Genomic DNA, 26071 nt, shown 5'->3' on the forward strand with positions numbered 1-26071 from the left:
TACTGCTTCAGTCTTTTTTTTTGCACAGTCATAAATCGGTCACCACTTGGTGGCAGTCCGAGTCTATTCATGACTGCGACTGTCTCAGAAGTCTGTGTTTTTCATTTACATTTATAGCGTTTATCCAGAGTGACTTACATTTTTATTTCATTTTATACACCTGAACAATTGAGGGTTAAGGGCCTTGCTCAGGGGCCCTGAATTGGCAACTTGGTGGACCTGGGATTCGAACCAATGACCTTCCGATCAGTAGTCGAACACCTTAACCACTGAGATACCACATCCCTATAACTTTTCAATTAGTTGAGAATAAAGATTATATTGGAATTGTTTGAATTATTACAAATTATTCACACATTTTCATGGTGACCGGAATTAAAAAAAATTCATATCATATTTTACAAATTATCGGACGAGAATTCAACACGACATCAATCAGAAAGAAAACACAGGATGCATCAATTGTAGTGGTGAACAAATGACCTTTAATTTGGCAAAGTTGAGTGTAAAAATAGTATTCGGTAAGCTTTTAAGTTTAGAAAACTGTCAGCAATTTGTATAATGTTTAATAATGTATCTGTACATATTTGCGTAATTGATTTAACCAATTACGTACAGTAATTGATATCAAATTCAGAAAAAAAAATGCCTGGGATAGTTGGTGTGGATTATGTGTGAATCAAATGATCATAATTTCCCAAAATGTACGTATGTGATGGGCTCAAAGTGCATTAAAATGAAAATGTACCTAATATTGACATGCAATGACACGCTTTTTTAACAGGGTTGTGTTAAAGGAAACTCACTACGATGATCCGTACTTAAATATAATGTTTGGAAAGAAATACAAGATTTCAAACAGATATGTTTATAGAATAACATTTCAAAAGAACTTTGGTCACCAGCTCGGTCAAAACGGAGTGATGACAAGCGTTAAAGAATATTTCCGATTAGCATTAGCTCTTCGAAAGCCCCCTGCACTTTTGTTAATATCATATGGAACATTTAAACCTTTTCTTGCACAGCTGGGCCACTTTCCATGTGTAGATTGAGAAGACAATTTTAGGCTAGAATTTAGATTTTAGGCTAGAAAGATTTTAGGCTTAGAATCTAGATTTTAAGCTAGAAAGAAGTACATGCTAATGTTATTGGATCTTATACAGTACTGTTGGTATTTTTGGCTTTGACTATGGAATAGTTGGACTGGGTGTAATCTGTTGCAAGCTTCTAGGTAACCTTACACTAAAACCTTATGTACCACTACACACTACAAACGCAATCTACAATCTAGGACTATTTCATGCCCTCCTGCCACCAGCAGCAGGCATATTTGTTGCCGGTTTGTGGTAGCAGTCTGAAGGGGTAGAATTTGGGCTTGCATTCATCCTGGTAGGAATGTAATACATGCTCTCTAAATAGCTCTGATCTAGCGATGGATGTCCTTTTACATCTGATTTTGGCACCTGGCTTGCTGAGCTTCCATATCCCATGGTGTTTTGATGTAGTGATGTCGGGACAGAGGGCTCTGGATGTCGCGGTTGCTGGGCAGACTGAGGATGGGGTGGCATCGCATAGGGAAGGTACTGGGATGCATATAGTCCTTGATTATGGTATGTACCCTGGTATTGAGCAGAAGTTGGCGGATACATATTAGAATTGGACATAGCCTGCTGTGGTATAAGAACCTCCACATATTGGCCAATTTCTGGATCAAACAGCATTTTTCTCAGTGGCTGCATTGGCACTTCGATGTAGAAGTACTTCCCAGATTCAGGATCTAGAAGTACACGACGGGGGCCTTGACCATACCCAAGCCCACTCGCATTTTCTGGGTACAACACTGCTCCACCCCCAGGACCATCACTTCCATATTCATGAACAAAAGGTGGTGGAAGTTCTTGTGGATTGAAAAACTGGGATCTAGGGTCCAGAGCAGCTATATTAGGTGAACGACTGTGCTCCCGATAAGTTGTCCCACTTGGAGCTTGTGGTGAACGTTGATTACCTGAACGTCTGTGCTGAGTTGACAGCTGCTGTTGCTCATTACCAAAGGGTTGTATGGCTGGGGCGGGGCAAGTATGGGAGTGGTGCATAGGCTGAATCATGGCCGGAGCCTGTTGTACTGTAGTTTTTGGTGAGACAGGTGGATAATTTGAGGGCTGGCCATCAGGTCTGCACTGATGAGGACGGACCTGGGCCTGCGGTGGTACTCCTGGATATGAAATTACTTGACCTGGTGAACGAGGGGCTGGTGGTGTCTGGTTTTGTGAGCCATGGTAGGGCTGGCCAAACTGAGGGTTTGTACATGATGTACAGGAGCACAGAGAATGTTTTGTAGTAGGATGGTATCTGTTTTGCCTCCTTGGGGGCAAGTCAGAAAGCTGTAAAGGACTAAAACTTTCTCGTTCATCATAGCTGGGTGGATCATCTGATGTAGCAAAATGAAAGTCATCTTTATGTAACTGGTTATTAGCTCTCATTGTAGGCTGCATGTAGGTATCGGCTTGTGACACAACCGGTAAGGTTTGATAATTAGATGCATAAGGAGTCGATGGTATCACCTGCTCTTGAACGTTATGCTGTTGCCGGTTGCTGGAGTTTTGCACTGAAGTGATAGATACCTCTTGTCTGCCTGTATTGGCTGTTGATTTCTGTGCAGAACTTGACATTGTTGTAACTGGGATAGTTTGAGGTTTGTGGCTGGACACACCTGAGACAGCTAATTTTTTAGTATTACATGATGCAACGTTGGTGGACTGCTCGTTGTTTATCACCGATGCTGATGTCTCGATTAGTTTAACTTCACTCTTTAAATGCGTTTGCTCTTTTAAAATAGATGTTGTTGGTGTGATGTCTGTTTTAGGAAAGTCATTAGATGTTGACCTGATTTCTGCAAAGGGCTGTTTATAGCTTGGTTTAGGCAGTACAGATGGTTTTGGTCTTTCACCGGATATTGACCTCACTTGAATGGGCAACTCGATCTCTTTAGATGTTGTTACTGGCATTGCATGAGTTTTTGTGTTGCTAGAAAATGCTCTTACCTCTGTCCTGCTTGATGCAGCAACTGTAACCTCTTGTTCTTTTGGAGGCTGTAATGAATCTCCTTGACTCTGTTTATCTCCTGCTTTTTCATTGGGATATACTTTCACTTCCTGAGGTTTTGGAGATCTCCTAACTTGCAAGGTATCCTCACCACTGTTTATTGATGTCTTCTGTTCAGGAGGCAATTCAGCATCTTCTTTTTTTACTTTCTGAATTTCACTTGAGGTCTCCTCCGATGCATAGATTTGCAAGGGGATGTCTAACCTGTTGATATGCTTAGGTTTAGCACCAGCTCCTTCACTCAGGACATCACAAACCCCGATGTCAGCTTGCATCCCTTTTTCTTTCCGTAGCATCGACACAGAATGGCTACTGTTTGCAGTTTGTACACTGGGGGAAGTAGGGCTTGATGGCTTCTGAATAGACTTGGCGGTGCCATCCTGCATAAATACTAATGTTGATATTTCCTTGCTTGGTGGTCTAGAAGGAATTTCTATTTTTGTACTCTGTTCACAATTACCAGATTTTAATATGCTTTTGCCAACAAACAAATCCACGTCAGAATGCTGAACATTCGACACAGAAGTCTTGGCTGGTACTTTTGTCTTTCCCACATCTCCTCTCATCAGTGTATCTATTTGTGGTATATCTAAGTTGTCAGCAGTTTGTGTTGCATCTTGTTGGTTGGTTGATTTATTACAAGATGACTGCTTCTCTTTCCAGCTGATAGCTTTGCATTCAATTTGCAAAGGATGAGGATTTTCTGGTTGCATTTCTTTTTGTTTTACAGGTATAACATCCTCTAAATGGTTAGTAGATGGTGAATTTGAGGCTTTGAAGGACAGATTGTAGGTGTTTTTTACCAATTTCCTGACATCCTTTACTTTATGTATAACAGATTTTGTATTGTTCTTTTCATTATCTTCTTTAGTGTCTGCCCCAACTCCTGTTTTGCATCTTGTTTGCTCTTCGGGTGTTTCCTCTAACCCTAACATAGGTTCACGTATGACGTCTTTTGATATTTCCAGTTCAGAACAAAGAGATGCCTTTAAGGAAGATATATTTTTATCCTTGATGGTACAAGGCTTGAGAGTGATTTCAGGGGTTTTTGACAAGAACATACTGCTGCTGCCATCCTGTTGTTTATGGGTTTCCGGTATCATATGTTGTTGGCTGTCACTGTTTGTCATTCTTCGCTGTGTGCTTGCAACACAAATTGCGGTGCAGTGTGTGGTCTGGTTAATGGAACGTCCTGAGTCGCCGCTGCTTTTCTCTCTCTGCTTACTTACCTCCATGTCACTGTTCTCAGTAAATAGTTTCTTAGATATTTTGCTTTCAGAGGCATCGATCCTTATGGGTTTTATTTGATCCTTGACTAAGGGTTTACCCTGAAATGCCATGCCTGCGGAGTTGCTGTTAGGAGGTAAGAAGTTAGCTTTGAAGGCTGGTTTGGGGGGAACCCTGGGCCTGTATCCCCTTTTCTGAGTATTAGGGCTTCTTTGCTCTTTGCCTGCAAACTCATCAGAGGACAAACTGCATTCAGAGTGTAAGCTGGAACTCTGCCTATCTGCCATATTTGATTCTCCTGCAGATAGATTTTCAATGTGTTTCTTCTTAGTCTCACATGGTTCAATTCTTAAAGATTCTTTGGTAGAAGTATCCATTTTTTTTGAAAGAACACTCTTGATAACACTGGAAGCCATTTTACTCTTAGGTGAACTATCATCTAAAGATGCAGACTTCTGGAGCATCTTCTTACCAGTTTGAGTGTCCTGTTCATCTTGAACCAGATCATCCTGCATCGATGCCGGGGTGCTATGTTGACGAACAAAGATGTCCCTTGAATTGATCTGTGTGGAGAGTGATTCCATAGCTTTATCATCATTCTCAGTAGATTTTAGTTCATCGAAATTGCGCCTCTTAAATTGGATCTGTCTTTTTGGGACGGTCCTTTTTCCTTTTTTGGTTTCCTCCTTGTTCTCCACTGCTACATCCACACATTCAAAACTTCCCATCTCAAAATGCTTTGCTGGGTCTAGTGTAGAGTGGGGTAAAAAAGAAGTATGACATGAGAAGTCATCGTTTTCTTGTGACGATTTGTGCAAATCTGCATAGGAATTCCATGTAGTAAAACCCGGACTGTCCACTGTAGAAGGCTGTGAAACGTTTGTAGATGACCCACGGCTTGAGTTGTAGACATCCAAGTAGTCCACCTGAGGGCTTGATAGGCTCCTGAAGGCCTGGTCTGTGAACCACTTTACTTCACTGTCTGCGTCGTCAAATTCACTTCCCATACTGGAAGTCTCACTAGTACATTCTGAAGAAAGACGACCAGCACCACTGTAATTGATTTTAGAAGTCAATCGGACCCTCCTGGCACCAGTCTTGTTCTCTGTTTGTAGGTTCTGTGCTCTGAGAAGACTCTGTTGCCGCCGAGTTGCCTGGGGAGACTCAAAATAGCGAGGTGGAATTCCAGACTTTGGGTCTCGGCTTGAGGGAGCAGGGCTGTGGTTTGCAGGCCCTTTTCTATTCCTGGTACTGAATGACAGCTCAACCTGTTCCCCTCTGTAACTACCCTCTGCTATATTCCCCACCCCTTTTCCAAATGTATGCTCCTCCTGTATCCCCCTTTCCCCACTCCACCCCTTGTGCCTGCATGACTGTCCTTCAATCACTCTAGGATTGTCGCTATGTAAAACACTGGGGCTTTCCCCAGGTCTCATAGCCATCTGCCCAAATGTTTTTTCACTACCTGCTGATTTGCTTTCCAACATTTCTCTTGCACTGTGACCTTCCTTTGCTTCCTTTGCACTAGACACTGTTAAAATCTTTTTGGATGATTGCCATGGATTCAGAGAATTTAAAATGGTCTCATTCATCCTTTCCCAATTTTCTTTTATTTGTTTTACAGATAATTTGGGAGTAGGTGGCTCAGGTAATGAATGGCTTATTTTATCAATTAGGGTGCAAGGTACTGGAGCAATGTCTGTGCAATCATCCTGATCTAGACCGCAGTGTTTAAGGGACATTTTGTAGCCCGTATCATCTATTTGACCTGCCTCAACTTGTACCTTTAAAGGAAGGTCCACCTTCTCACTGACTGTAGTTGAAAGGTGATTAGGCGAAGACGCTGAGGTAAGGAAATCTGTTAGTATATTCGAGGGTGTTGTAAGGTTGGACATGGGTGAAGCCATACCTTTATTCTCATTTGTGGAAATCTCATTAAATCTTTCAGTGTATCTTTGTTCTTCATCAGGCGATGTAGTATCTCTTGGTATACTTAAATCCAGTTGTTGTCTAGATATGCATCCGTCTGTTGACGAAAAGCTGTAGACAGGTGAGATGGCGATGTTTGTCGGAGGGATGGTCGACATAGAATTGTTCGCATACCTTATTCCTTCTCCATCAGAGAACACGGTATCTCTTGGTATACGTAAAGGTGATGATGGTATAGCTATGCCTCCATCTTTTGATAAAATATTTAAGACTGGTGAGATGCTCTTATTTGGAGGCTCATATTTTGGGAGTGTGGTTGATATAGAACTTTCTACACATATTAATCCATCTAAATCAGCAGACATTATATTTTTTGATATATTTGAAGTTGATGGTGGTCTTGATATGCTTCCCTCTGCTGATGAAATGTTGGAAATGGGAGAAATGTCCACATTTGTAGTCTCATTTGTGGGAATCTCATTTGATAGCTTTGTGTACTTTGATTCCTTTACATCAAGGCACATGGCATCTGTTTGGATACTTAAATTTGATGGTGGTCTAGATGTGCTTCCTGTTAATGAAGGGTCGATGGGTGAATTGGCCATGTATGTCATCTCATTTATGACGACTGTGGTTGATGCAGGGTTTTCATCAGATTTTCTTCCACCTGTATCAGGAGATGGTGTATTTCTGGTTATGCTTAAAGTTGAGGATGGTCTAGAAATGCTTCCCTCTGGTAAAGAAAGGTTGGAGATGAGCGAAATGGCAATATTTGTAGTTTCATTTGTGGGAGATGTGGTTGGCAGTGAACTTTCCACACATCTTGTTCCCACTACATAAGGGGACATAGTATCTCTTGGTACACTTGAAGTTGATGGTGTTCTAGATACACCTCCATCTGTTGATGAAAGGTATGTAATTGGTGTGATGATCATATTTTTAACATCCTTTACGGGAACCATATCTGACATAGAGCTTTGAGTATATCTTTGAGTACATCCCTCTACATAAGGAGACATCGTATCTTTTGGTAAGCTTTCATTTGACACTGTTGGTGAGTGGTTGGACTCGATTGAGATGTCCATAATTGTAGTCTCATTTATCAGAAAAGAAGCCGATGCAGGACTTTCCACACATCTGATTCCATCTACATCAGGCGATGTTGTGTCTCTTTGTGCACTTAAATTTGATGGTGGTCTAGATATGTCTCCGTCTGCCGATAAAGGCTGAAAAATGGGTGAACCGGACACATATTCAATATCCTTTGTGGGAATTGTAGTTGACATAGAACTTTCAGTATCTCTCGTTCCTACTACATCAAGAGATGCCATGTCTCCTGGTATACATAAAGTCGATGGTGGTGTAGACATGCTTCCTTCTGTTGAGATGTGGGAGTCAAGGGACATGGCAGTGTTTGTTGTCTCATTTTCAGGAGTTATGGTTGAAAAAGAACTTTCCACAGATCTTATTTCATTTACATCAGGAGACTCTGTACCTCTCTGTATATTATCAGTTGATAAAAATGTAGAGAAGATATTAGAAGCCATGTTTGTAATCTCATTTGTGGGGAGTATATTCGATGTAGGACTTTCAATATATCTTGTTCCATTTAGATCATACAACACAGTATCTCTTGGCAAAGTTGTTGATGGACAAGATATGTCTTCCTGTGTCGATGAAACCGTATCTGTATCTTCCTTTGTAGGAAGAGAAGTTGACATAAAAAAATTTTCATGTGTTATTCCCTCTAAATCGTGGGTTTGTGCTAAGACGTCGCTTTGTGACGAACACTCATTTTGTGGTGCTTTCTTCCCAATTTGAAGTGACTGTGAGTGTTGTGTCGGAGAGCTACAGGTCATTATTTTAATTTTAGGAGAACAGCTTGCAGGTCTCAGTTCAGCTGTAGGAGCAGCTGGATTCAATTCACATATACAAACATTTTGTCTGGTTTCTGGTGTAGAAGTAAGACCTCTTGGCTCAGGTGTAGAGCATCGTTTGGAATCGAATGAGGAAACAGAACCTTTGTCTGTAGGTGTGAATCTATAATCGCTTTCTAGACTCTCAGGTGTAAATGATAAATCTTCTGGTCCAGATGACCAAACCTTGTTCTTGGATTCTGGTGAAGGGCAAAGAGTGAAACCCACAGGTGAATGTATTATTACTGATGGCTCTGAAGTACCACAGGGTGAGCATAACCCCCTCATCACACATGATAATCCTTCTGCTGTGTCTGAAAAGGATGATAAAGTTGTACTTTCATGTAAGATTACTGGTTCTGTTGTTTCAGAAGAAATTGTTAAATGTTGAGGCGTAGATGCTTCATGCATTTCTCTATTATCCTCCATGTAAGTAGGAGGAGATACATTGTTAGGGTCTCCCGAACCGGCCAGTCCTGCTTTATTATCACATACAAATGTACCTGTATACACTGATTTATTTGGTACAACCTCATGTTCCAGTGGAGCCATCATTTCTCCCAGATCTTGTGTTTCATCTTTTACGGAAGGATCGGAAGCCGTCTTCTGGAGAGGAGTAAAGTTTTCTCGAACAAGCAAAATGTTTCCAGTACGCAAAATATCCGGCAAGGAGATTTTTTCTTCTTCGTCAACAGAGCAGCCAAGATTATTCTCATTATTCTCATTAGGAGAAGCTTCTGCTACCAGGTTATTAAAGGACTCGGCTGAATCTGGGTTTTCTGAAAATGTGTTTTCTCTCCGTTTGGAACGTTTATTCTCTTGTGTTGAAACAGCTTGTCTTACCTCAGATGTGGTGGTGTGCCTCTGCTCTGTTATACGTCTGTCTTCAGCTGTGGAGTCAGGTGTGATTATCTTCTGTGTTAATTCATTTTCCTTTGGCTCAGATGAAGAAGCATCCCTCTGCTTCATAATATGCTTCAGATTAGGACTGATTATCTCTTCTGTTGTATCTGTTTCCATAAGCTCAGACGAGGTAGCATGACTCTGGGCTTCAATACCCTTGTTTTCAGATAAGAGTTCAGTAGAGATTATCTCCTGTGTGGAAGCAGTTACTCTAATATTAGTGTCTCTAAATTCAGACGTTGACGTTACTAGCTGCTGGTCAGATGAATTTTCAACTTGTCCTGAGTGTCCTGAGCTGGTGTCCTGAGACAAATGAGATTCTTGCTGGTATCCTGGCGAGCCTTTTGCAGAGGTAACTTAATTTTTGTCATTTGGAAAGGTTAAATCTCTTGCTGGTGTGTTCGATTCCACAGTCTCAGGTAAAAATAAATCTTTTCTGTCGTTTGAGTCCTCAAACGTGTCACTACCGTCGCTCAGATTCTCCGAACCATTAGCTGTATGGAAAGAATCTGAGGAATCATTGATATCTTCTACAGTTATTCGTTCTTCCACATCCTTTTTCAGAAAAGAGGCAGAGGCCGGGCTGCTGGAGAGAATTGGAGACTCGCAGTCATCCCCAAAAATGTCACAAAGGCAAGTCGTTTCAGATATGGCACTACGATGGCTTGGGATACTAGTGATGTCGAAGATCTCCACATGATTGGGTCCATCCAGGTGCTGCAGGTTGATGTTACGTGGAGCACCGCGGAGAAATGAGTAGCTGTCTCCATCGAGAACCCAGCTTTCCATGGTTTTGTTCCAACCACAGGGTACTGTTTCTTAACTGCTGCTAGACTGCCTTTGTGTTTCAGTAACGCAGCATCGCTCCATCTTCGGCATCCAAAAACCAGCTGAAAAGATCAAATGCAAATGTACTGAAAAGCGTGAAACCAAGAAGCATTTCTGAGATTACTTTGTTCAAATCTATTGTGGATGTTTCTGTATAAAAGGTGCTACTACTATGCTATAAGCCTACAGTTACGATATCTCTATATTATTAAAAAAGAGACCGTATTAGACTTCCAACACTTTTTAACAATTCAAAAACTTTCATAACACACAGAGAATTGTGAGCTCTTCCAAATAACCCACTTGAATGTTATTCGATTATTAGTTAACAAGATGTATGTATATAATTGGGGAAAGCTTCTCAGCAATCTGTATCCTTTCTAACATGAAATTGTATTTACCATCTAATTTAAAATCACAGATCTTGATTTGTTCGATATGTACTTGCCGTTCGGTGCTATATTGTATCAGGTCATTTTGAATGGAATAGCACACCCACTGGTCAAAGCAACAGAACAGAGAGAAGACGTGTACTGTACCACAGAGCTGAAGATGAGGCTCCAACAGGGTAGCTGGGTTACACTGTGCTACCTCGATCCTTCATCCGGTCAGGTCACTTAGCACTGTGATAAGTCCAGCCCCTTCGACGTACACCATAAATCTGTAAAGGAATATCCACCTAAACTTCAGTCTGCTTCAATTTTGCCCCAACATGAACTGATGCTACTTGTGGGTTTTGTTTTTTTATTTTAAAACATGCACAAAAAACCCCAACTGAATGCACCAGACTTTTTTATAATACAGTTTCAGCTGTACTGTATCTCTGTAGCCTTTGCTAAGCTTAAACGAGTGTTACAGCTAGCAGCAGGTGCTACAACAATCCAGATACAGCAAGCTGCAATCTGACACGCAGGGCCTCACTAATTATAGCTCCATCCGAGCAGGAAAGCACCTACTAGAAATTGACACAGAGGCTGTATTTACATTGTGATCCTCGATTCTCGTACTTTTGTAACAGATATGATTTTTGTCGCATCCCGGTCCATATCCCATTCCTCTTAACTTATTTTCAACCAAAATGCAAATAGAAACTCAAAAAATTATAATGTAATGGTAGCCTCATACACTGTAGGCTACAGAGAACATGCTAATCCAGGGTAAATGTTTGCTAGCTTTACAACAAACAAAAATAGGCCTGAGTATCATGTAAATAAAGTGATAATTAAACTGATTTAATTGGCAGAAGTTGTTCTAATCTCAGGATAAGTTCGATCTCTGGATGCCACGTAAATGATGCTATTTACACATTCACTCATTTTCTACCGCTTATCCGAACTTCTTGGGTCAAGGGGAGCCTGTGTCTATCTCAGGCGTCATCGGGCATCGAGGCAGGATACACCCTGGACGGAGTGCCAACCCATCACAGGGCACACACACTCTCATTCACTCACCCACTACGGACAATTTTCCAGAGATGCCAATCAACCTACCATGCATATCTTTGGACCGGGGGAGGAAACCGGAGTACCCGGAGGAAACCCCCGAGGCACGGGGAGAACATACAAACTCCACACACACAAGGCGGAGGCGGGAATCAAACCCCGACCCTGGAGGTGTGAGGCAAACGTGCTAACCACTAAGCTACTGTGCCCCTGCCCCCTCCGATGCTATTTAAAATATTTAAATTAGCACAGATATACGCAGAGCTAAATCTCAATCGCATCATTCTCCATGCATTAACATTCTACATTTCAGGGAAGCTACTGAAAACGTCAGGAGGATAATAACTGGATTTATACTTCATTTCCATAAGCAGTCTTTGTTGTTGTTGTTGTTGTTGTTGTTGTTGTTGTTTGAATAGTTCATACGACAACTTATTATAGGGTAGTAATGACTTTTCTCCTTGAGTCTTTTGAGCTCCGAACTTGCTTCTGTACCCTGATGGAAAAAGTCTCAGGTAGATCTTCTTCCCTCAGGTCAACAGACTCCTCGATACGAGCTTGTCCATTTTACACATCCTTTAGAACTCCAGACAGATTAATTGACTCCATTTCATTCTGTACACTTCACTTTTATTATTTAATTATCTCTATTCACTCTTTTTAATTCAACTTAGTTCTGTATGTAGTTTATTTATAGTCAACAGTCTCATAGGAATAGTCAGAGTTTTCATTTCACAGCAAGTTTCCTACTGTATATAACAGTTTATGTGGGGAAATAAATCTTAAACCGAATTGACCAAGCTTCATGTGCTTCTGAATGTGAACCAAATGGCTGTGTGTTAGATTCTCAGGTTTTCCCCTCATGCCTTTTTACCTCATGATCGATGCAATGCAATGTAAAGAATGCTATCGTCTTATCGGGAAAGAATGCTTATGGTCATGATTCAAATTCAAACCCATAGATGAACAATAGCTCTAAAAATAAATCTGATGAACAAACTGCACCCAAACATGTGATTTTAAATGGTTAACGCCTCAATGATGTCTGATTCAGATTATATACAAGTCTTTGAACTAAAATAGTTAACATAGCTAAAGTCAAACTTTCCTTACTTAAATCAGAGACTCGCCTCTTTAGAGTAGAAATGTAATGCAAAAATGTAGGAGTGTTATGTGTTCAGTTTATGATATCATGAAATAAAACCCCCAGCTTGGTATCCACAGATCCTGGAGGCTATTAGCTAACTAGCTAGCTATCTAATTTAGCTAATATCCCTAGTAAACCAAATATTTTTGCTATTTTGCTAGTTAATTTCAGTGGATTTGGTTAGTCTTACATACTTAAATAACTGAGTTAAGTAAAGTGAGTTGACAGTCCAAGCTATATCTAATCTTTATCTCTGATAAATGTGAGCGAGTTCTACACTTTTAGATTAATTAGATTAAGCTTAGATTAAAAATTGAGAAACGATAGCCAGTGTTATATTATTTGTTTTGTATCTGGTTTTGTTTATGCAAACAATTTTGAAAAATCTTTTCAGATCGTATGACATACGCTTCCATTCATTCATTCATTCACTACCGCTTTACCCGGGCTGCTCTCGGGTCACGGGGAGCCTGTGCCTATCTCAGGCGTCATCGGGCATCAAGGCAGGAAACACTCATTCACTCACACACTACGGACAATTTTCTAGAGATGCCAATCAACCTACCATGCATATCTTTGGACCGGGGGAGGAAACCGAGTACCAGGAGGAAACCCCCGACATGGGGAGAACATGCAAACTCCACACACACACACAAGGTGGAGGCGGGAATCGCTAACCACTAAGCCATTTATTCATCACAAAGTATGATGTGGAGTTCTTTAATAAATTTTTTTTTAAAAAAAGAAATTGGAAAATAATCGACTTCAAGCTCGTAACCATGGTAACAATGCTTCGTATCGCTGTACACCGTCGTTGATGATTTTCACGTTCGGTACAGTGTTTTATTCCTCACACCGTCTAATACTCTGAACGAACGCCGGATCGGAACAGGTTTTATTTCCTCTCAGAATAAAATATTACTCAGAAGTGTTTATTCAGATCTTTATATTGGTGCAAAAAACAATCAAAGGATAGAAGACAGACGATCGATACGTCATGCTAACATGGTGTGTTTTGCTAACATAAACGTGTAAACGAGGGAAGAAAGGGAAGGAAAATGTCCAGGAACGTTCCGGATCACTGATTAAGGAAGGACGCCATGGGGTCGTCGGGTCTGGGACGCTTCATTCGGAAGGCCTCCATCTCCTCCTCTGTGGGTTCGCGGACCTCCTTCAGGCTGTTGTACGGTCTCTTCCTTTCATCCAGCTGCATCATCTCAGCCACCTGCTTCAGTCGCTGCTCCTCTGCGCTCAGCGCCTGACAAACGAGAACAACGTTCAGCACTTAACTTAAAGGTGGGGTCTCCGTTGTTTGAAAGCCAATGTTGACATTTGAAATAACCAAAACAAACACGCCCCTAGCCCAAATAGGTCCCGCCCCTGTATTGATAGCTCAACCCCACACATACACCAGACAAGCATAACCCAAAATAACCCAGACAAGTACAGCACGTACAAATTAAACTAGTAAAATCTTCACCTTTTTCAGCTTCTCTTTCTTTTTGGCTTCGTCTTCCTCGTCGCTGCTGTCTTCGTTTTTCTTCTTGTGCTTCTTCTTCTTTTTCTTCTTGTCCTTCATTTTTTCTTGGTGCATCTAGAAAGACGTCAAACGACATCCGGGACGTGAGACTTTTAAACAATAGGTCAAAGCTCCGAGCTTGATTTACACAAGCGTGCTTTCTATTCGCCGGATTTCCCTCGTTGAATGAAAATGCTCGTGAGATACGTATGTGGTATTAGAGTTCAGTTCAATTTTATTTGTTTACAAAGTTAAGTTAATATTTATCCTTAATGAGCGAGTCAGTACCTCTAAAAGAGTCTTTGGCGCCTCCTCGTGTTCCTCTTCGACCCCTTCTTCGAACGGGACGCATGACGTGTTCTGCAATGTAAAACACGGTTAACTCTTCGGTGGCATCGCCGGTCCACGTGAGTGTAAAGGAGACAGAAAGGAGACGGTTCTCTTCCTCTTTAGCTTCGCCTTAGGTGTAAAAGTGATAACTTACTGCGTTTTTCTTGCCGGCGTCTCCGGTGCAGTAGCTCTGTTTGACCAGCGAGTGGCAGCACTTAAAACCCCAGCTGCCGTCTTTCCAATACGAGCCCCAGATACACTGCAAAATACAAGAATCTAGTCAAATCTTCCACATCGCATACGGTGCACGTTATATCCTGATGGCCGTCAGCCGTACTCACGCTGTGGTTATTGATAAGGACGTCCTCTTCGTATTTAGAGCGTGCGATGGCTTTCTCCTGGCCTTTGATAACCGCTCCGTGTCGAGAGTACTCCACGTAATCCTCGGTCTGAGCGAGCAGCAGCTCTTGTGGAGGAGCGTCGAGATGTTCCTCACCTCCGTACTGCAGACAGGATACAGGAAAAAAAAAAAAGATTCAGAACTCCTACTCTGACACCGTAGGAACAAAAGGAAGAACGAAGGAACGGTGCGTAGTGTCTGGCTGTACCTTATCCAGGATGCTCTCTTTCTGTTGATCTTTGAAGTCTTTCTTTTTGACTCTGAAGGACTGATGGAGCAGCTCCAGCTTGGTCGGGTCTGCCTGCAGGTGGACCTCTGTTCCCTTCTCGTACGCCTCCCACGCAAAGACTGAGCGAACACATGAAGCACGTACGTTAAAAGGGAGCAGAAATGATCATAATGATGTCACACTTTTTTACTATTACGTCATTATCGCAAAGAGAAACAAACTCTTTAATGTGATTGATTTATTTCCAGGATCTGTCTCAGGCCCTGAAATTCATGTTTAGATCTTTTTCGTGATCGGCCGCATCAGTGTAGGTTAATTACTTACGCTGCGTCTGTGCCATGCTGATCGTATCTCCGGTGTAACGTGCGAAGTTGTCTCCGGCGTATCCCACCCTACAGAAACAACAGGAACGTTATCATCAGATCTAAATCATAGATCATAAATCTCTATACAGATCGATCGCCTTCACTGAGACGAGCGACATTAATTAAGGCAAAAAAACGTACTCTTCTGGATTCTTGCCGGTGTTGGAGTACGGGTTTTCCCTCATGGCTCGCGTCTTCGGGTCGTAGTAAGCAGAGTTCGGGTCCAGGTTTCTCAGGTACTGTTATATTTATTAAATAAATAAAAAGAAATGAAATATTATACATACTTATAAAACTCTGCACTATTTAAAGGCGCGGTGCACGATGTTTGAAAGCCATTGTTGATGTTTAAAATCACAAAACAAACACGCCCCTAACCCAAATGGGTGTCACCCCCTGTTTTAGCTCCACCCACACATACATACATTACCCAGGCAAGTATTAAGGCAGAACCCGTTGGGGCAGCTGGCCGAGGGGATATTTTTATCACTAAATGAACACAATGAGTAACACTATGGTAATACAAATGTGTTTTTGTACTGTGTGTTGTACCGTGAAAGGTTTAGCTCCGTTTCACACGGAAGACGACGTTCAACACTTAGAACTCGAGGCAGAGATAACGGCAGGCATCCGCTATGTCAGTGTTTCAGTCGCTTTATGCTAATGTCACACATGCGCACTGAACACTCTCTCTGTACTATTGACAAGACACGCCCCTTTATGCTAATGTCACACATGCACACTGAACACTCTCTCTGCCGCATATTGACAAGACATGCCCCTTTATGCTAATGTCACATGAGCACTGAACACTCTCTCTGCCGCATATTGACAAGACATGCCCCTTTATGCTAATGTCACATGAGCACTGAACACTCTCTCTGCCACATAGACAAGACACGCCCCTTTATGCTAATGTCACATGCGCACTGAACACTCTCTCTGTAATATTGACAAGACACGCCCCTTTATGCTAATGTCACATGCGCACTGAACACTCTCTCTGTAATATTGACAAGACACGCCCCTTTATGCTAATGTCACATGCGCACTGAACACTCTCTCTGTAATATTGACAAGACACGCCCCTTTATGCTAATGTCACATGCGCACTGAACACTCTCTCTGTAATATTGACAAGACACGCCCCTTTATGCTAATGTCACACATGCGCACTGAACACTCTCTCTGTAATATTGACAAGACACGCCCCTTTATGCTAATGTCACACATGCGCACTGAACACTCTCTCTGCCGCATATTGACAAGACCTTACCTTAGCAGTGTCCTCTCTGATCCTCAGGTTCCTCACTGTGATGCGTCTCTTTGAGTCGAAGTTCTGCCCGGGCATGTCGATATCGTCTGCGTATTTGTCCTCGTCCTCGTCTTCGCTGTTGTGCTCTCGCTCCTGGGGAGAAAAAGGGAAGCAATAGTTTTATTCTAGAGGAAAAATATACACACACACACGTGCGCACACACTCAGCTATTAATAATCCTCAGAGCTCTAAGCTTTCCTTCTGACACCCGACGTTCTTTTGTCTCTATATAAATACGACATTTCGGTCTACGGTGCAAGAAAAATTGAACAAGAAGAAATTCTGTTATTAATAAATCAAACGTTTAGGAGGGAAACGACATCTGTGTCTGCTCATGATCCCTTATAGCAGGGTTGATATTAAGCGAGCGGTAAAAAAGAAAGAGGTAGCGGTGATTATGATGGAGTTTCTGCTACTGGAATTAATATCAAAGTGAATTGAGTTTTTTTTGTTTACATCATTTAATCTGCATGTATTTAGAGGACGGGGTTGTGTAGGCAGAAGTACTCTCGAAGCAAACAACAGATCACATTTAAATAGAAATTAGGATAAAGGAACTCCCTTTAGCACTGAATAAATGTCTACAATAAATCTCTATTACGAACAAAAAGGTTTCTTGAGTATAAGTACGTACTCCGTGGTCCAGTTTCCCGGTAGCCAGCTCCTCCTGTAACCTCTGGGCTTTTAGAGTGCGCTTTGCCTGTGACACAGAAAATACATCTTAATGACTATTTAATAAATACTGAATATATATATATTTTTTGAGCTATCATACACTGAACATTACCAGGTCGACTTTGGCGTACTCCTCCACAATGCGCATGTGTTCCTCTGGGTCGTAGCCGTTCCAGCGGTCTCGCTTCCCATCATAATCCATACTGAGCTGTATCTGTTGGTGCTCATCCGGGGCAAAGCCCATACCTGAGAACTTCGCTCCGACCTTTCTGGGCCGCTGAGAGAGAGAGAGAGAGAGAGAGCAAGAAGAGGAGAAGAGATTTTTAAAAAGATGCATTTCCATGGACTGGGGCAGTGTGTGTGTGTGTGTGTGTGTGTGTGTGTGTAATAATAATAACATAATTAACCTAATAATGAGTCATACCGCATCACAACACTGGATCGTATTCATCAATCTTAGCACTAATATTATACACTGAATTTACAAAAGCTGCTTTTCTTTGTATTTGTGTGTGTTGAGCGTGTGTTCCTGATAAAGCTCATTTGCATATGGTAACGCCCATAAAACTCCACAAAAGGTTAAGTGCACAGACAGCTGAGAGTATGAAACGAACATTGTGGGTAAAGACTGAAGTTATTTCAATCACTTTTTTAACAATTTTATCTAAAGAGAATGATTCATTTGATTTGTCTTTAATTTATGTAAGGTTAATGTATATAAAAGTATCACCCAAGTTACCTCAAGACAGTCCTTCTTCTTGTGTGTCAAGGCCCCACAGTTCTCACACGCCCCTTTCCTGTACTTTGTGCTGACGGATTGCTGTAATGAAACATTTCATTTTTAGTATTAAATCTTCCTTAGATAAAATAATGGATTTAAAGGTGGTGTCAGTAAGCTGCTGACCTCCTGTACGCCTCTCTTATACCACTCTCCTATAGATGAAAACTCCAGCTGTTTCTCCTCCTGAGGTCTCTGGTGCTTGAGTGTGGGTCTTTTTGAAGGGTCGATGTACCACGGCACAGAGGAAATATACTGGGGAATGTGGGGATTGATGTCCCTAAAGGAAAAAAGAAATAACACAGTGGCATGAAGAAGAAGTAAAAGCTTTGAAAACTAGATGATGATAACCAGCAGTCTGTCCACATTGTGTGTGTGTGTCTGTGAGTGTGTGTGTGTGTCTGTGCTTCTGTGAGTGTGTGTGATCGTAAGAGCTTGTTATTCCGCCGCTCATATACGCACTTTCCCTCCTCATCGACCTCAGCAGGAGCATTTCCCAGCTTTCTCTGTTCCTCCAGCTCCTTCTTCTTCCTCCAGTCTTCTCGGGTCATTTTTTTGGGTTCTTCGAGGTCTATGACCCCTTCCTGAACCGCGCTAGTCTCAGCTTCTTGTGGCATGATGTTCCAGGGCCTGGAGAAGCCACAAAACAGGGATCAAGAATTCCAACTGCCCGAAAGATGACGGACTCCAAAACCTGTAAAGAGAGAGAGAGAGAGAGAGAGAGAGAGAGAGAGAGAGAGAGAGAGAGAGAGAACAAGTAATCGTTAATGTTTTCTGTGACGAGACGTTTAAACACCATTTACAGAAAGAGTCTCCTGTAACATTGCTTTGTAACAATCAATGTTTTTCTTTGCACGGATGTCTTCATTACGCCTGTCTTTAAAGCCACTTGGACGTGAGCGATAACAGGAACTGCAGCCGTACAACATTAAATGTAAGACGAAACGGATAAAAAGATCTGATTATTACATTTAAAAACTTAAAACACTGACAAACTACTACCGTGGAATAAACAAACACCGTGACGAGGTGTTAAAGGAAAAACTCTAGCACTGATTACATTCCTCATTAGTAATAGATTTTATTCCATATATAAAATCTTTATTTTGTAATGTAGCTTCTGTTAGCTAACTTTAGCTAACTAGCTAACAGTGGCAACATTACAAGAGCGAGTCTTTTATTTATAGTGAAGAATAAACGTCAGTGTTCGGAATTGTTCCTTAGACAAATACTTACCTGTAAACGCGATGATTAGAGAAATTAAAAGGCTGTTGTTGTTTTTTTACATGTACACGATTTTATACTGCAGCTAACTTCCAGCTAGCTAGTTGTTTACTAGCGTGTCGCAACAGAAACCGGAACCGGATGTACGCGTTACAAAATAAAAGTAGAGACAGCTTTGTGAAAAGCGTTAAAACAACAACAACAACAACAACAACAACAATAATAATAATAATAATAATAATAATAATAATAATAATAATAATAATAATGAAGTTGTAGTAAGACCATTTAATACCTTAATAATAATACTAATACTTAATACTTAATGCTAAGAAATTAAAAACTATAGCAAGTGAATAATATATATATATATATATATATATATATATATATATATATATATATATATATATATATATATATATATATATATGTGAATTTGGTTCCAGCTGTTTGTGACTCTCATCAGAAGTACATAAATAACACCATATTATACTATACATGACAACACAGACTGTACAAGACAATACAGACATAAATAACATTATACTATACAAGACAAGACAATACAGACTATACAAGACAATACAGACAATGTGATACAATACAGACAGTATGAGTACTAAATATGAATACAGAATATATAACTGACCAGTTATGTACATAAAGGGTGAGAAGTGCATAGTAGTGCAAATAACAATATTGTGCAATATTAAGGTTTTGTACAATATACAGCAGCAGTAGTGTGTGTAACATATACGGATGATGTGATGACTGACAGTTCTGATAATGCAGTACTTATAGATATGAACCAGGGGATATAATTATGGTGAGTTGTTAAACAGGGTGATTGTCTGGGGGAAGAAACTGTTCCTGTGTCTGGCAGTTTTAGTAAGTAATGTTCTGTAGCGCCTGAGAATAAAGGAGAAGCTGAAAGAGGTTGTGTCCAGGGTGTGAAGGGTCAGTAGTAATGTTTCCTTCACTACCTCCAGTAGTGATGGGGGCACCAATTATTTTTTCTGCTGTTTTTACTCTGCGTTGCAGTCTGCTCCTGTCCTGTTAAGTTGCTGTTCCAAACCAGATGGTGATGGATGTGCACAGGACAGATTCAATCTGATCTCTCTGTAGTTTGTGATGTCTTGCAGGCCTTTCCACACTGATGCAGGATTACTACATTCTACATGTATGCTATAAACACAGTATTATAGCTCTTGAGCAGGGGCGGTTCTAGGATTTCATCTTTAGGGGGTTTAGCCCTCAGTGAGAATTTAAAACAAGGCGTTTTATATTATATATTATATGACTACATAGTAAGCCAAAAGTTATGGTATTATTTAAAATGGAAAAAGTGGACACCAAAAGTTTATGCATGTTGTAATGATGCATTCTCTACAAACAGTGTGTCCAATGAATGCAGTCATTAATAAAAAATAAAAATAAAAAACTTTAAAAAATCACAAGACAAAGAACAAATCAATAAATGTTATTTTTATTTACTGTTGAATTGATTATTTGCATTAATTTTTTTTTGTGCTACAACTCTGGTCATAAGAATAGTGAAATTTCACTGGTATTGGTATTGGTATAAATACAAATCTCTGTACATTAAGTTCACTACTATAGCAGAAACATGCAGTAGTAGTACAACTTCAACTTCAACTAAGCCTTAGCACATCATCCACACACCAGAAGACAACCCATGTTGCCATCTAGTGTCCAATTCCAAGTGTTATATATGTCAAACGGATAGATATTGAACATATTGATATAGATGCTGATAAACAGATGGTAATTACAATGCTCAAGAGCAGGGGCGGTTCTAGACCTTTTTTACGGATGAGACTATTTTGGTTAAATTTGGAGTGGGGGGGGAGGGGCTGAGTGACCTAGATTTTACTATAATAATTCTTTTAATAACTAAAAAAACGGAAGCAGCACAAACAAAAATTTTTGCAGTACAAACGGAGCACAAACGAACAAGGCTATTTTGCTGACGTTTTGCGTTGGGGGTGGGGGGCTTCACGCTGGGTCCTTTTTTAGGGTGGCTCCAGCCCCCTGTCTGTGATCTCAGCCTCCCTAAAACTATAAGTATAATTTGTACTTTCAAAAATAAAAATTACGTTAAAATGCAGGACATGTCGATAGGAAAGAAAATTATTTATCAATTTGTTCCAAGAGCAAACGCGCGTGCGTTGTAGTCAACGGAGTGCGTCAACGGAGAAACAGGTACAAACAGGTACGCGCAGCGTGTACGCGCAGTCAGACCCTGTTATAGTCCCTGACTCCCTGTAGAAGAACCCAAATAAGTGACCCGAGAAGATTGGAGGAAGAAGAAGGAGCTGAGGAACAGAGAAAGCTGGGAAATGCTCCTGCTGAGGTCGATGAGGAGGGAAAGTGTGTATATGAGCGGCGGAATAACAAGCTCTTACAATCACACACACACACACACACACACACACACACACACACACACACACACACACACACACACTCACAGACACACACACACACTCACAGACACACACTCACAGACACACACACTCACAGACCCACACACAAACACATACTCACAAACACACACTCACAGACACACACACACACGGACACACTGCTGGTTATCATCATCTAGTTTTCAAAGCTTTTACTTCTTTATGTTGCTGTTATTTGTTTTTCTTTCTTCCTTTAGGGGCATCAATCCCCACATTCCCCACTGTGGATGGAGGCCTTCCGGACCCGAAGACCACATGGCCTCCTTCCTTAATCAGTGAACATTCCTGGACATTTTCCTTCCCTTTCTTCCATGTTACACATTTTTTGTTTAACCAAAATAAAATGTAATGTTCAGTTTATAAACCATTCCGGTCATTTCACGTATCGGACTAGGATTAGATCGTGTTGATGAGAGATGTAAATATAGCGTCCGTAGCAAAACGCACCATGTTAGCATGACGTATCGATCGTCTGTCTTCTATCCTTTGATTGTTTTTGCACCAATATGAAGATCTGAATCAAACAAATCTGAGTAATGTTTTATTCTGAGAGGAAATAAAACCTATTCCGATCCGGCGTTCTTTCAGAGTATTAGACGTGACGGGTACTACAGCTGATGTGAGGAATAAAACCCTGTACCGAACGGGAAAATCATCAACGACGGGGTACAGTGATGCTAAGCATTGTTACCATGGTTACGAGCTTGAAGTTTCCTGCCATTTCTTCTTTTTTTTTTCTTTTTTTTTTTTATTAAAGAACTCCACATCATACTTTAAACCATTTGTAATTTGATTTTAATGTCATGGACACAAGATATGTTACTTCCTGTCATACTTCCTGTCTTTCCATTTTCCTTTTGTCATGCAGCTCATTGCCAAGAAACCCAGAAACACACCTACATCCGACCCCATAAACAATCAGTCAGAATGAAGAACACATCAGAGCTGTTGTGTTAATATTTTCAAGCGTTTAGTTCTGTGTATAATCTCTCACCCTAAGCATGGCCACCCGTCTGATCTCCAGCTGACGTTCTTCTGAAAGACCCCTCCTCTGTATGCAGTGTGTTACATCATGTCCAAAGCATCTGGAGCGAGTATGTCAAAACAGGGCGGATACTCGTGCGGAGGAGACGCAGGATATCAGCTACAGAGCTTTGTTTTTGAGCGTTATTCACATTCGCACAAACTTGCAGAGGGCAGATGGGGCCTGACGTCGCACGTGAGCGAGACCTGCGGTGAGTTCTTCTGCAAATACATGTCATTGGCTGTTTAGTGCAAAACCATGTCTGCACCGGTGTGACGCACAAGACAAAAAAGTGTACGGACCATGATACATATTATATTATCGGTTATCGAAATTATATAACACCTGATTGACACCTGACGTGCTTGAAGCCAGGAGTTTGAAACGCAACTGTAAGCTTGTGTGATGTTTTGCAGTCACGGCTGCGTGGTGCATCCGCTCTGGCTGGCAACTTGCCTGCTCTCTTTCTCCCTCGTCCTCACTGTGAAATCTTCTGTGAAGAAAGAACACAACTTCACCATTCACTCGTCTCAGCTTGTATGCAGTTTACCCGGGCCTCCAGGAGCACCAGGCAGTCCGGGGCCTGCGGGGCCCAGCGGGGGGGCAGGACGGATGGGTTCACCAGGATCTGACGGACAGGACGGGAAGGACGGGGACAAGGGGGATAATGGCGAGAAAGGTGACTCGCCTCATGGCCCATTTCAATTAATAATAATAATAATAAATAATAATTAATAATTAATTAATAATACAGTAGTGATGATATAATGATTATCACCTAATGAGATTTATTTTTACTTCAGAATATCTTTTGTCTTTCTTTGTGTCTAAACATCTGTGTCCAGAATGCAAAGAGCAACATGCTGAACACAATGAATGAAATATATATTATATATATATATATATATATATATATATATATATATATATATATATATATATATATATATTAAAAAAATTGAAAAATAATCAAAAACATGGTGATGTAAAGAGGTGAACTAATGAATTCCCTTTGCAAACTCCCTTTGACCAATCAGGTTAGAGAATTCGTCTCTCGAGAAAACACTCAATTCATTTGAAGATGATTTGAAGCTGGAAAACAAAGGCTGCGTGTTATTTGCGTATAAGTAAAGGATGGGTAAAGGCTAGACAAGCTTATCAACAAAGAGGCGGGGTTTTTAGGTCTACTTCCTGATTGGCTTTTTGATTTCCCCAAAAGGAGCATGGTGTTGGTGGAGGGGTGACAATAAAAAATAACTTCAAACTCCTTACCTACCTACTTTTTATTTTAGGGGAACCAGGTCGCACAGGGAATCCTGGCAAACCAGGACTGAAGGGTCGCCAAGGAGTTGTAGGGAGGGCGGGTCCGAGAGGTCTGAAGGGGGTACAGGGGGCACCCGGTGTGCGTGGCCCCAGCGGGCTGAAGGGTGAAATGGGAGATCTGGGTAAAGCTGGCCTCCCTGGTGGATGTGAGTGCGGGACTCCGGCACGCTCAGCCTTCTCCGTCGCAATTAGCAAGAGTTATCCAAAAGAGCGCACACCCATCCGCTTCGATCGCATCTTGATGAACGAAGGTGGACATTACAACACCAGCAGCGGCAAGTTCACCTGTGCTGTCCCGGGTGTGTACTACTTCAGCTACGACATCACGCTGGCTAACAAGCACCTGGCGATCGGGCTCGTCCACAACGGCCAGTACAAGATCAAGACGTTCGACGCAAACACTGGGAACCATGACATAGCTTCAGGCTCCACTGTACTCCGGCTCCAGGAAAGAGACCAAGTGTGGCTTCAGATCTTCTACGCCGAGCAGAATGGCTTGTTCTTCGATCCGTTCTGGACCGACAGCCTGTTCACGGGATTCCTTATCTATGCAGACCAGATTCCTCAGAGGAACATCACGTCTGCTAGCTCTGGGTCTTCCTGATGAACAGAAACGAAAAGAAATACATCTGCACCTGGTCATTTTTAAGCTCTGACTTTTTTAATACACGCTTTTTTCTTTCTAGCATTAGAGCCACTAATCACCCACCGTTTTCAGGGATGTGCAACGTAAAACGTTTATTCTTTTACTAAGGAGTGATTCTGTTATTCTAAGATGAAACCCATTGTGTCCTTTTGTAATTACGAATATGTTTCCACACCAAATTCTGTGCAGTTCTTCACTTCTTGTCAAACACAACACAAATGATATTCATCCCTGTTGGGGTCTAAAGCTCTTCAGACGTTTATATTACATGATGATAAACCCAAACACCATCAGTTTCCCTTACATGTTAAAAACCTCCCATAGGGTCAAGTGGGGGCAGAACCCAACTAATTACACCAATCAGCTACAACATTAAAACCACTTATGTGCTGGAAGCAGAGAAATGGGAAACTGTAAAGATCTGGGCAACTTTGACAAGAGAAAAATTGTGATGGCTATCGGATCGGATCCAGATCGGCAAAACTTGACTCGAGTCTGACTTAAGTCGCAAATTTGAGACTTGCCTGATAGATATTAAAAAAAGACTCGACTTGACTTTGACTTGACATTCATGACTTGAGACTTGACTGAGACTTGAGTTAAATGATTCAGAGATGGGGGACTCAACTTGAGTCGAGTCAGACTTAAGTCGCAAATTTGAGACTTGAGACTTGCTTGACAAATATTAAAAAAAGACTCGACTTGACATTCGTGACTTGAAACTTGACTTGGACTTGAGTTAAATGATTCAGAGATGGGGGACTCGACTTGACTCGAGTCAGACTTAAGTCGCAAATTTGACACTTGAGACTTGCTTGACAAATATTAAAAAAGACTTGACTTGACATTCATGACTTGAGACTTGACTCGGACTTGAGTTAAATGATTCAGAGATGGGGGACTCGACTTGACTCGAGTCAGACTTAAGTCGCAAATTTGAGACTTGAGACTTGCTTGACAAATATTTAAAAAAGACTCGACTTGACGTTGACTTGACATTTATGACTTGAGACTTACTTGCGACTTGCACATGTGTGATTTACTCCCACCTCTGCTGCCAACCAAAAGAGGTCTAACCAGTAAAGAACAGCCGGTAAACCAGTGACAGGTCTTGTGGAGTCCAAGCCTCGATGAATCAGAGCTGTACAATATTAGGGAGGAGGTTTTAATCTTACAGCTGATTGATGTATATCAGCAACAGATGTTTATCTTTATAGACTCCTCATTTACAACTTGTTTTAAATTAATTTCTGTTGCCT

The 26071-nt window shown here is 41.2% G+C and overlaps 2 protein-coding genes across 2 annotated transcripts; one reads left to right on the forward strand and one right to left on the reverse strand.

The window, feature by feature from the left end:
* Positions 1-13410: 13410 nt before the first annotated feature.
* Positions 13411-19492, reverse strand: slu7 (SLU7 homolog, splicing factor). Its single transcript, XM_027151930.2, has 15 exons — positions 19343-19492; positions 18569-18800; positions 18233-18386; positions 18068-18148; positions 17441-17605; positions 17288-17353; positions 16614-16745; positions 15479-15576; positions 15297-15364; positions 14952-15091; positions 14685-14846; positions 14498-14602; positions 14302-14373; positions 13975-14088; positions 13411-13752 (listed from the first exon to the last, which is right to left on the reverse strand). The coding sequence occupies exons 2-15, from the start codon at positions 18721-18723 to the stop codon at positions 13573-13575; spliced, it is 1692 nt and encodes a 563-aa protein (XP_027007731.1). The 5' UTR covers positions 18724-18800; positions 19343-19492; the 3' UTR covers positions 13411-13572.
* A 3283-nt stretch (positions 19493-22775) lies between these two features.
* On the forward strand, positions 22776-25434 carry c1qtnf2 (C1q and TNF related 2). Its single transcript, XM_027151958.2, has 3 exons — positions 22776-23054; positions 23260-23522; positions 24136-25434. Exons 1-3 carry the CDS (start codon positions 23020-23022, stop codon positions 24768-24770), a joined length of 933 nt encoding a protein of 310 aa, XP_027007759.2. The 5' UTR covers positions 22776-23019; the 3' UTR covers positions 24771-25434.
* The last annotated feature ends 637 nt before the right edge of the window (positions 25435-26071 follow it).

The sequence above is a fragment of the Tachysurus fulvidraco genome, chromosome 17 (genome assembly GCF_022655615.1).
Source record: "Tachysurus fulvidraco isolate hzauxx_2018 chromosome 17, HZAU_PFXX_2.0, whole genome shotgun sequence".
NCBI classification, from domain to species: Eukaryota; Metazoa; Chordata; class Actinopteri; order Siluriformes; family Bagridae; genus Tachysurus; species Tachysurus fulvidraco.